Genomic DNA, 11,543 nt, shown 5'->3' on the forward strand with positions numbered 1-11,543 from the left:
GCTTAAACAGGCTCGGATACCAGATGTTGGAAATCCACCACAACCTATGGGGAATTTCTATCAATCTTGATGAACAAGATTTTTATCACCCACACAATGACAATAAAAAGAAAAGAACAATTGAGAAAAAAAAGAAAGAACGATGGAGAAGAAAAATATTTTCTACAAAGTTTTCTCTCTGCCCACAACCTGTGGAAAACTTCTTTATTCACTTTGCAACTTCAAAATTCTTTGAATACAACGTTATGAATACAACATTACAAGAATAAGGGTTACTCCCTCTATTTATATATTTAGGTTAACTTACTCCCTAAGCCAAATCCCAAAACTATAAAAGCCCAAAATAGTTAACACTACTAAAAATAGGCCCAAGTCAAAATCATGTGTGAAGCGACATGTTGCGACACTTTGACACACTAATATAACTCAACATTTTGCGTGATTCGGCACTTCCTTACTTCTATCGAGCAACATGCTTCGACACAAGGAATTACAATTCAACAGTTTTTCCGTACGCATTGATCCATTTGGGATGATCGTGGTAAGCATTAGCAAGTTAATTGTTGATTTTCGTTGGTTTACTTACGACATTTTTAATTTGGTTGTCGTTACATTTTGATTCAATTTCGTATACGCGTTCATTGGTTTAGCATAGCGACATTCCGCACTTTTTCTTTTCGCCACTTCGTGTTTCGATATGCGACTTTTGCTTTCACGATGTTATATTTCGCTGTGATTCGGTTTTATTTGTAATTAGTGCATTGTGCTTTAGAAATTTGTAATTTGATTAGTGTTAAGATATAATGATCCAATGCCGTTACATTTGAATCGAATTTGAATCCTACTTTTGGTAGCTTTGCATTGCACGTCTTCGCGACCCCTTTCTTTTTTTCTTTTAACTTTTAAATAACTGAAGAAAGCCAACCATTTTTAAGCTAACACTTATTGCACAAACTAACTAGACGGTCTCATTGAGTACAACAGGCGTGAGAGATGCTAATACCTTTCCATCGTGTAATCGACTCCTGAACCAGATTTGGTTGCGATGACCATATCATTGTCGTTCTTTTAGGGTTTTATCAATATTTTTCCTTTTTCTTTTTGGGTGAATAAATAAAGTTCGATGGCGAATCTGTTAGTCATTCCGTGAGCGTGTGACGCGCTACGCGAATGTCGTATTCTTTTTTCGAGGTACGACATCATCAAATACACCAATTTGTATATTGTAAGGTATTTATATCTGATCATTATATTTTTCACTAACATGCTCTATATATGTTGATTAAGTGATCATTGTATTACTGACGTACTTTATGTTTATTGATTCATGTTGTAGAATGTTCATTTAGTATTTTTTTTATTTGAGGCACTAGAAAAACTCTGGAGACTTTCTTTGTTTCAACATGCAAGCACATGACTGCTCATGGATGAAAAAAAACTTTTAGGTTTATTTTGCCTTCATTAAATTGTTAACATGAAGAGAAGAAACTACAAAGTAGTCTACAATCTTATTATATATCATGTAAATGGTTTTAACCTATGTGTTAAGATAAGTTGTTTATGCTATCACCAATGTACAAGATGTTGGCAAGAAAACTAAAATAGAATGATGGATTTAATCATAAAATTAGGAGAATTCAATTACATGTTAGGTGCATAATATGCAAAAAAAAAATAGTAGTAATAAGTCAACATGAAAAGATCCACATCCATCTCATACAACTGATGGGACTCGATATTAGGGAATAATTAGCTTACTTATGGAGTACAAACACAAGGACATACTCAAGTTTTAAAGTCTCCAAATGTTACACTTTGACAAGCAACAAAAAAGGTTAAAAAATAAACATTGGAAGAGAAATAACAAGTGTTGGACTCTAAGATCTACAACAAGACTAAGAAAAACAATATTAAGCTGGCTAAATGTATGACCTACTACAAGAATCAGTGAATCACACTTATCTCAAGAAACAAAAAACCTTTAAACAAAATTCAAGTAAAAGGAAAACTCCAACCAAGAAGAAAATCCCAAAAAAGAATAACACTCAATCGAGAAAGATTTTTCTATGTTGGTTTGTTGTTTATAATAAACTAATTGTGTACTAAGGATCGATTAATTATGCATTTTGATGTTGTTTTGAAATTTGTGAAGTGTAATCTAGGAAATTTTGTTTTGGATCATTTTGAGTGTTGTTGAATGAATGAGAACATGATGTTGTTTTGAATTATGGTTTATGAATATTGAAAATTAATGAATGTTGTTTTAATAGTTATTTATGATTATATTGTACAAACTATATAAATTAGTGTACAAAATATGCCGTGCATGAAGTAACACATGGTATACATAAGTAATAATTATAAATTATATCCGTAAACATATGGTACACATTGATATACATTGTTAAGTTTACACATTAGTGTCAATTATCAATCAGTGTTACTTATATTGTTTAAAGGGTATCTATATATTGTATAAGTGTGTCCATTAAGCTCTATGTACTGAACATTTGGGAAACAACCACATCAGTAAAATAACACAACACATTTTTTGTTAAATTCAATTAAATTAATTTCACAAATCTTAAAAAAAATGCATTGCATCAATACAATATATTTTGCATCTATAGAAAAACAACAAACGACTTAAATAAAACATCATATTCTACATTGAATCACTACACTACACAATCAACTTACACATTAACATTACATTATCATCGTGTACATTAAAACCACGAAAATTGCAAAACCTAAATTCATCCATAATTTCATCCACTTATTTATATTTTTGAGAGCCACCTCAAGTTCTCATACCTCTTGATTTGTTCGTCAATAGAGAATTGTATTGCTTAAATTGTGTGCCCATGTTCTTCAATTTTTCCTTCATGCTCAACCGATTTTTTACATTATTCTTCATTTTTTTTAAGAACATTGACCTCCTTTTTTTTTCTTCATGATAAAAATTTCATTTTAATATTCCACTTTATCATAATCTCTCATATATTTTTTATTCAAAATATGTAAAAAAAAATGTATATTTTTAATAATGATTTATATTTATGAATAAAAATAATCATTTGAAAATAATTTAGAGTTCCAATTCTTCTCCTCATTGTTTATTTTGGTTCTATGAAGATAAGTGCAAACAACATAGACTAAGTTAATGTTTTAAATTTCCATTTGCTTTTAAATCTTAATTGAGTTAAACATATTTTCAATTTTTTTTAATATATTTTTCGATCTTGTATCTTTTACTCGGTGTTTATTATTGTCTCATAACTATAACAATGAATATTTTGGTAACTTAACTTTTTAAAAGGTTTATGTTTCTATTTTTTTTTTTGTCTATTTTATTAGTCAATGGCAATAAACTTGTATAATTGGCAATGATGCGGAATATGAGATGAAAAAATATATTTTATTAGGGCAAAATGGACACTTCATAGATTCCAAATTATTAACTCCTAAAATAACCCTAAAACTTTTTTTTGTCTACCTCGACAAGAAAAGTTTTTAACTTTTTACTACAAATTTTACATCAACCTCAACATCATTTAGTTTTTATCTAATGATTCAAAGTGCCAACTAATATTTAAAGATATTAGTTTTATCAAATAGTTCATTCAGTTCAAAGTCCCAACTAATACTTAAAATCAAGTATTATGTTTTTCTATTATTTAATTTCAACAATTACAAATTTGTAAAAATGATTTTTTGTTTGGTGTTTATTGAAAAAAAGTATTATATATTTAATTAGTTTTAGATATTACTATATATGTATAGATGATGTATTAAATCAAATTATTACAAATAATTATTTATTGGGATCTTTTTAAAATTAAATTAAAACAATAGTACCACATAATAATTCTTATTTGAAAATATGTGTAAAAATTTACACCGCTAATACATAAATATTCATCTCTAAATTTTATTAGCAAAATAATTAAATTATTTCTTAATTTAATATATTGATTGGTTGTAATATTGTGTTTGCACCAAAATTAAAACTAAGAAAAGTGATTTTTAACAAGTAAGAAGATAAACTATTTAGAGAGATTATCTTTATTAAATTGAATGAAATTTTTATTATAATTTTATAATCTAGTAATCAATTTTTTGAAATGTTGATAAAAATTAAAAAGATTATTGTTTATGTCATAATATATTTACTTGTAAGGTTAACTTTAATTTCCCACATGGTTGAGGTGATTGTTGAAACTCTTTCTCACAAATTTATTGTCTTAACAAAATTATAATTTTTTTGTGTTAGAAAAGAACAAGTTATTAAACATTTTCTAATATAAAAATTTATAGATGATAAATGTAACTTATATAAGCTTTCTTGTATATTGTGTTTTTGTTATTATAATTATTTATAATAAAAAATAATTGAAATGTTTATATTTTTTAGCCCTCGTTAAAATAAATTTTTGGATCTGCCACTGTACATAGTACACATTGGAGTCAAGTGTATTGTACAAAGTGTAAAAGATTGAACGCGTGAAATTCGCAGTCAACACAATAGTGTCTATATATTTTCATAAGTGTCTCAATTAGGATTTATATATTGAACATTGAAAAACAACTACATCAATAAAAATAACACCACACAGTTTGTGTTAAATCCATTTAAATTATTTTCAAAACTCTTACAAAAGATGCATTGCATCATTACATTACATAACATTTGAATCTATAGAAAAACAACAAATAACTTCAATAAAAACATCACTTTCTACATCGAATTACTACACTGCACTACACAATCAACTTACATATTAACATTACACAGTTAACTTGTACATTAAAGCCATGAAAACTACAAAATATAAACTTGTCTAAAATCCCTTCCACTTAATTGTACTTTTGAGAGTCACCTCAAATTCTCACACCTCTTGGTTTTGTTCATCAATGAAGTGTTGTCATGCTTCAATTGTGTGCCCTTGTACTTCAACTTTTTTCTTCATTCTCATCCTTTTTTTCCATTATTCTTCATTAGATTTTGAAAAGTACGTCAACCTCCTTTTTATTCTTCGTGATAAAGACATCATAAAAACCAATAAAAATAGTCACATCAAGTTTGAGAGGAACCGTGCAAAAATTCACATAAATTATCATCCGCTGACCCAAGTTACAAAACACTCATATGTGGAAATTATCGAAGAATTATGATTCTATCAACCTATAGTTTGGATATCCCTTGAATTACTTCCCAAAACTAATAAGTTTTGTAGCCTTTCGAAGTATGGAAAAAGTCTCACACTAATGTTTAGGTCTTCATTGTTGCTTTGAGCTTGAATAAACCTTTGAATCAGAATAATTGTTGGTGTATCTGCCATTACTCTGCGATTTAGGAATGGTCTAAGAATGTATAGAATTGGTATAATATAAAGATTGAACTAGGTTTGATTTGGGTCAACATAAAAATATAACTACTTTCAATTTGGGAGAAGATGAAGAAGAAGGTTACGCCATAACCTAATTTGATATAATATGAAGATGATGACCTAATTTTACGATACTATAAAAGTTGAAAAAGATCAATCAGAATAATTTATGTTAACATGAACGCCACGTGAACCCGACTCGGACGCGGCATGGAAATATAACTCTATTTTAGAGAAATTAATGGAAAGAACAAACGAAATATATTTTGAAAAGTATAGGCACCTAAATTGTCTTTTTCAAAGTTTTGAGACCAAAATGAACTCCAAATCTAAAATACGAGACTAAAAAGAGTATTTATATCAATAAACATAACACAACCAAAAAAGCAAAGACTTTATGTCCCAAATTAATAGGTGTTGAGCATCTATGTAACCAAAGATTTTGGGTTCGATCCCCAACAGGGTTGTTTATTAAAGTTACTCAATCGCTTACATAAAAATGACATACTTATTTGAAATGGAAAAAATATATATAATTCCTCGAATTTTTATTATAAGCAAAAATTAACTTCTTATACTCGTTGAATAACTAGTGTATTTTGATATATATATATATATATATATATATATATATATATATATATATATATATATATATATATATATATATATAAAGCATACAAAATATATGATTTGAATAAGCAATCCTTTAAAAATAATTTATATTTATGAATAAAAGTTATCATTCGGATAAATTTTATAAAGCCAATTATTTTTTCTATTGTTAATTTTGGTTGTATAGGTTAAACTAAAGTTTCAATTTTGCATTTATTTCTAACTCTTAATTGAGTTAAACATATTTTTAATTTGGATTAATAACTTTTTTTTCTCTTATCTTGTATTTAGTTAATCTCATAACTTTAAAAACAAACATTTCAATCCCTTAAATGTATTATATCTATCTTTTATGTCTACTAAATTATTCAATGTCAATAAACTTGTATAATTGGTGTTGATCTTGAATATGAGATGGTTAAGTGTACTTTATAAGAGTAAAGTGGACGCCGTGTATATTTTAAATCAGCAATTAATAAAAAAATCTTAAATTGGCTAAGGATACAACACTCAACCTTTGGAGAAACTCATAAACGTTTTGAAACTCAGCGACGAACGATACGAGAAAGACGAAGAAGAATACGAGAAAAATGAAGAATTATTATACAATATGAGGAGGTAAAGAACGACGCGAGAAATACATACATAAGTCTCTATTTGTTGCCCTATTTTAGTTTGGGGTTTTCTTTGGGAACTTCTAGATGTAGGGTTATAGGATGTATACGATTTCTGAATATATGGTTTATTTTGTTGAATCAAATGTCAAAAACCTTTAACAATGTTATTATTGATGTTAGAGCTAAGTTAATAGTTAGTGTATATTATTTGTTTAATTTGTACGATGTTTATTTAATATGTATGTTGTTTACTTATATGTTCACATGATGTTATTTACTTAGGTTTTAGAGAATCGTCAACTACACTAATATGTGAATTGTAAATTATTAATATGCGTTCATTATGTTTTTCATTTAGATGCTTTATATGTTGATTAAGTGTTCACTATATTACCGGCATGTTTTATGTATGTTGAATGATGTCGTAGAATGGTTGTTGAATATGCTTTTGATGTTAGACACTTAAAAAATTCTAGAAACAAATTTTGTATCAACTTGCAAGTATATGACTGCTCTTATATGAAATAGAAATTTATAAATTTTTCTTACTTCCTAGAATAGAAGAGTGTAAATTTATGTGATTTGCAAAATAGTTTAGTTTCAGACATTCTACGTATTTTACAAAATGGTTTAGCATCAAATAATCGTCATATTTTCCTCTGTGGATATCAGACATTTTACATATTTTACAGAATGGCTTAATTATCAGAAACCTATCAATATATCATATGTCATTTTCATGTAAGAGAAATATTTTTATCATATATCATTTTTAAAAAGTCCAAATCATTATATTAAGATTTCCTCTAACCTACAATACTACTTTGTATTCTTATTTAGTTCTTACTCGGTGTTTTCAAATGCTTATTTGATTTATATCTTTCATTTTAGATATTTGTTACTCTAGAATTTTTTTTAAAACACCAATCTCCTCTTGTCTGGTTAGTCAATTTAAACAGAAAAATTGTTTTTCTCATCTCCAAATAACTTCAAAAAAGTATGTAAAATTTTCGTCTATATTGACAAAGATGTGTGGTTTGGTGGGAAAAGAAATTATTTTAACTCTTGTTGTGGACTAACTCTTGTTGTGGATGGGACTTAAGAGTTGTGTCTTTATTTTATGAAATACAGCTCTATGATGTTTGGAATCCTACTTTTCACCACCCTTAGTTTCTTTAAAAAATCAGACATCTTTTTAATAATATCTAAGAAGACATAAATAGTGTATTTTCAAATAAATACGGATGAGGATCGCCCTATTTATAAGAATATATTCGGATTATATATTATCCAATGTCTAAATCTTAATAATCTTAAACTATATTTTTCTTTACCTCAATTTTTCTATTAAGAGTTTTATTTCTTGCCTGATGAGTTCTCTACATTGTGTTGTGCTGTGGTGGTAACAGGAGATTTATTTTGAGATACTAAAATGCCAGTTAGTTTGTGAAAACAATTTACAATTTTCCTTGTGAATTTTCTTGTCAATTTTCTTGTCAATTTTCTTTGAGGCTTAAATGGTGAGAGAGCTGCAGAAAGATTCCACTGAGGTTAAGAAGCTATAGCTGTAGCCGTGCAACTTTGGGTTGAAAAATTACTTGGTCTAATACAGAAATGTTCATATAAAGTTTTCAGAGGGCACCGTTTATTTCTAGATGATCAATATAACCTAATAGAATATATATTACATATGTTGTTCCATAAACTCATAAAATAATAAAGTTTATAATTATTTTCCAGTTCATTTACCTGCTATGCTGCCATGGCTAAGGATAAACATCACCACAGTAACAGCAAGACATAACCAACTACTTAAATAACATGATCGTGGCAGTCTCTTGATCCTACTTAGAGATAGTTTTTGCCATAACCAGAAGATACATTCACAACTTCATGATAATATATTTACACAAATTCAACTAACTTAAGAGTCACATGAGATGAAGACAGACTAGAATCAGCATCCCTGTATTTAATGGTTGGATTGAGCTGCAGCTACAGTTGAAACCATTGAATCGACTCCACATACATTTCTACCTCTGCAGATCTTGTAATATCCCTGCTCTCCCCAATTCTGCCCCCAGGAGTTCTTAATGATCCAGTAAGGCTTTTCCTTCAATCGAATGGGAGCATAAGCACCTTTTCCAAAACCAACTAGAAGAACACCATGATCCAGGCGCGATTTGGCACAGACATATGGGCATGAGACGCCACTCATGTATGTCTGCATCCAGGCTGCATTAATAGCAACTGCACCAAATAGAGTATAATCAGTATCTCTACAATTTGCTTTTCAATCAGCATCTTTAAGAAGAAAATAAAAAATCAAACAAATAGATACCTGCAAGAGGGCCATTCTTTACTAGATTTGCAGCAATTTGGTCTTCGTCTAGGGTAACCACACTGAAATTAGATACGGAAGCAACAACTTTGCTTTTGTCAAATTTGCAGGAGCCATCTCTTCCGGTGTAAGCATAGTCCTTTTCTTGCACTACTCCCCCAGACTCGAGTAAATATTCGAAAGCATTGTTCATCAATCCACCATTACAGCCCGAGTCACATGACCCAGCTTGCTCTGGATCACACTGCAAGATTTTTACCCATTAATTCATAATTAATATACATCATATGATGGACAGCACATGGGAATACAGTAAGCAAGGGACTTGAAATCAAGTACACCCGTGTTAAAATTTAAAACATGAAGACATTGTTACATTACAATAAAATATAAAGTTAAAAAAAATGAAAATAAGAGAAAAACCAATATTCTACAAATTAGCATAAATAACTATTGATATAGCTCAAAAACATTAAAAAGTTATGGAAGGTGCTAAGATATCAAAATGTTTGACACAAGATATATGCCCAATGCATAACAGTTTTTGATTTCTAAGTGTTCGTGATCCAACATATCACGCCGTTCTTGCATTATATGGATAAAGATGGAGAGCTCAGAGGTCACATAAACCTCGGGTTAAAAACTTCTAGCCAAATGAATGTATTTTGAAAGAGTATTAACCACTACAATCAAAAGAGGCCAATGTGTTCCAAACCCCCTAAAAATTGAACGTATCCTCTAGATCACACTGCCAGACACAACCCCATACCATAAATCCCACTCTCATCTTTCAAAATGGTGCTTATAACTTGTTTTACTTTGATCGGAGTGTATTACCATGCACAGCTCGTCAACAAGGCCGCTAGGAAGAATACAAACAACTAGGAAGGATTCAACTCATGCCAAGTGATACAGCTCTGTCTTCCAAGATAGGACACATTAGTATCCATATAAATTACTCAATCCAAAATGAAATATAGGTAGAAATAGTATATGAAAAGTTGGTTTATTTGGTTTGAAAGCTAAGACCCCGTAAATTTACTTCTCACATAACCTTTTTACTTGCATTTCATTCTAAAAGGTGCATATTTTATAATCATAGATTACTCAGCACATAGAAAACGTCCGTTCCAAAAAAAAATCCCTTTTTACAAAGTTAAGGAAAAATATGCTTACCATTTCCAAATCAATAAAAATTATTAGGTTTGATCTTCTTTGAATTATAAATATTATTTCATAACATCCAAGCAATAACCAACTCAATCAAGAGGTTGGTTCAATTCAGTTCACCGGGTTTGTAATCCATAAACATATAAGCAATAAATAAATACAAATATCCTTGTAAAATTATTAAATACAATAAAAAAAACAGTGAGAAAAATTAGAGCAAATCATCTGAAAAATAAAAGAGTTTGAACCAATTATTGGTTTAATTCAGATTTAGATTTAATCAAACAAACCATCCCCCGCAAATCACATACAACAAAATGAAAAGAGCTAAAAATAATTACTATTAAATAAATAAAAAAGAGAAATTAACAAGAGAAAGAAACTAACCACATGATCACAATCCACAAGCTGTTGTTCGCTAAGGCTTACAAGCTTCCCAGTAGCCAGATAGTGTGCTCCTTCTAAAGCTCCGGTTGTGCTAAACGCCCAACACGAACCGCATGAACCCTAATTACACCAAATCAAATCAATTAATTAAAAACTACTATAATTATTATTAATTAATTATAATTAAGATTTAACTATAACAAGTTGAACATGCCTGGTCCTTGACGGGAGTAACGGCGCCTTTCTCACGCCAATCGAAGTCCTCCGGGAGGTTGGTGGTAGGGAGGATCGGAGCCTTCTGAGCATGAGCAGGCAAACGGAGACGTTTCTTAAGTCCGAGAAACTGACGGCGAAACTCTGACGCAGTTAAATCGGAGAACTTAGTTATTCCGTGCTCCGCAGTAGGATCGAGCTTCTGGTGGAGCTTCGCTTTGATTAGATTCGATTTGAACACGCCGAATCGGTAATCGTGTTCCTCTTTTGTTGCGTAGCTTTTGCTGAACTTTGACTTGAAGGAAGTGAAGTGATGCTCTGCGTTTAACAAGTGATCTTCTTCGTTATCGACGACTTGACGGATTATGAAGTCGTCGTTGTTGGTGTCTTCTGTTACGGCGGTTGCTACGGCGGCGAAGAGGAAGAGAGCGAAGATGAAACGGCGATCCATGGTGGGGGAGCGAAGGTTCGTTGGGTGAGAAGAGAAAATGGATTGGGTTGAGAGATAATAAGGATAATGAATAGCTTAATTTAATGAAAAAGATAACCGTTGCGATTGAGGCACGTGTCGTTATATAAATGGTGGATCTTTTCTGCAACTTGTGAGTGCACTCCTCCTCAAGATACCTACCATGTGGCGTTGGTATTGCCATCCAAATTTATAATTATTGTATTTATTTGTGGAAATTATAAGTATTATACTGATATTTTTAAAATATTTATTTTCTATATCAATATTGCAACAAGAGTTCAACTTATCATGAATGGCATTTAGGGTGTATTTGATTTAAAAAATAATAAGTAATG

At 30.0% G+C, this 11,543-nt stretch overlaps 1 protein-coding gene across 1 annotated transcript; it reads right to left on the minus strand.

The window, feature by feature from the left end:
- Positions 1-8,237: 8,237 nt before the first annotated feature.
- On the minus strand, positions 8,238-11,233 carry LOC127097212 (cysteine proteinase 15A). Its single transcript, NM_001426964.1, has 4 exons — positions 10,738-11,233; positions 10,524-10,643; positions 8,967-9,210; positions 8,238-8,875 (listed from the first exon to the last, which is right to left on the minus strand). Exons 1-4 carry the CDS (start codon positions 11,185-11,187, stop codon positions 8,598-8,600), a joined length of 1,092 nt encoding a protein of 363 aa, NP_001413893.1. The 5' UTR covers positions 11,188-11,233; the 3' UTR covers positions 8,238-8,597.
- Between the last annotated feature and the right edge of the window lie 310 nt (positions 11,234-11,543).

The sequence above is a fragment of the Lathyrus oleraceus genome, chromosome 6, assembly GCF_024323335.1.
Source record: "Lathyrus oleraceus cultivar Zhongwan6 chromosome 6, CAAS_Psat_ZW6_1.0, whole genome shotgun sequence".
NCBI classification, from domain to species: Eukaryota; Viridiplantae; Streptophyta; class Magnoliopsida; order Fabales; family Fabaceae; genus Lathyrus; species Lathyrus oleraceus.

What these genes read in the sequence shown, in the direction of transcription:
- LOC127097212 (NM_001426964.1), bottom strand. Translation starts at nt 11,187, where the DNA reads ATGGATCGCCGTTTCATCTTCGCTCTCTTCCTCTTCGCCGCCGTAGCA. An exon ending in TTACTCCCGTCAAGGACCAG is followed by an intron (nt 10,644 to 10,737) that starts GCATGTTCAACT and finishes TGGTGTAATTAG; the next exon opens with GGTTCATGCGGTTCGTGTTG. An exon ending in AAAGAATGGCCCTCTTGCAG is followed by an intron (nt 8,876 to 8,966) that starts GTATCTATTTGT and finishes TATTTGGTGCAG; the next exon opens with TTGCTATTAATGCAGCCTGG.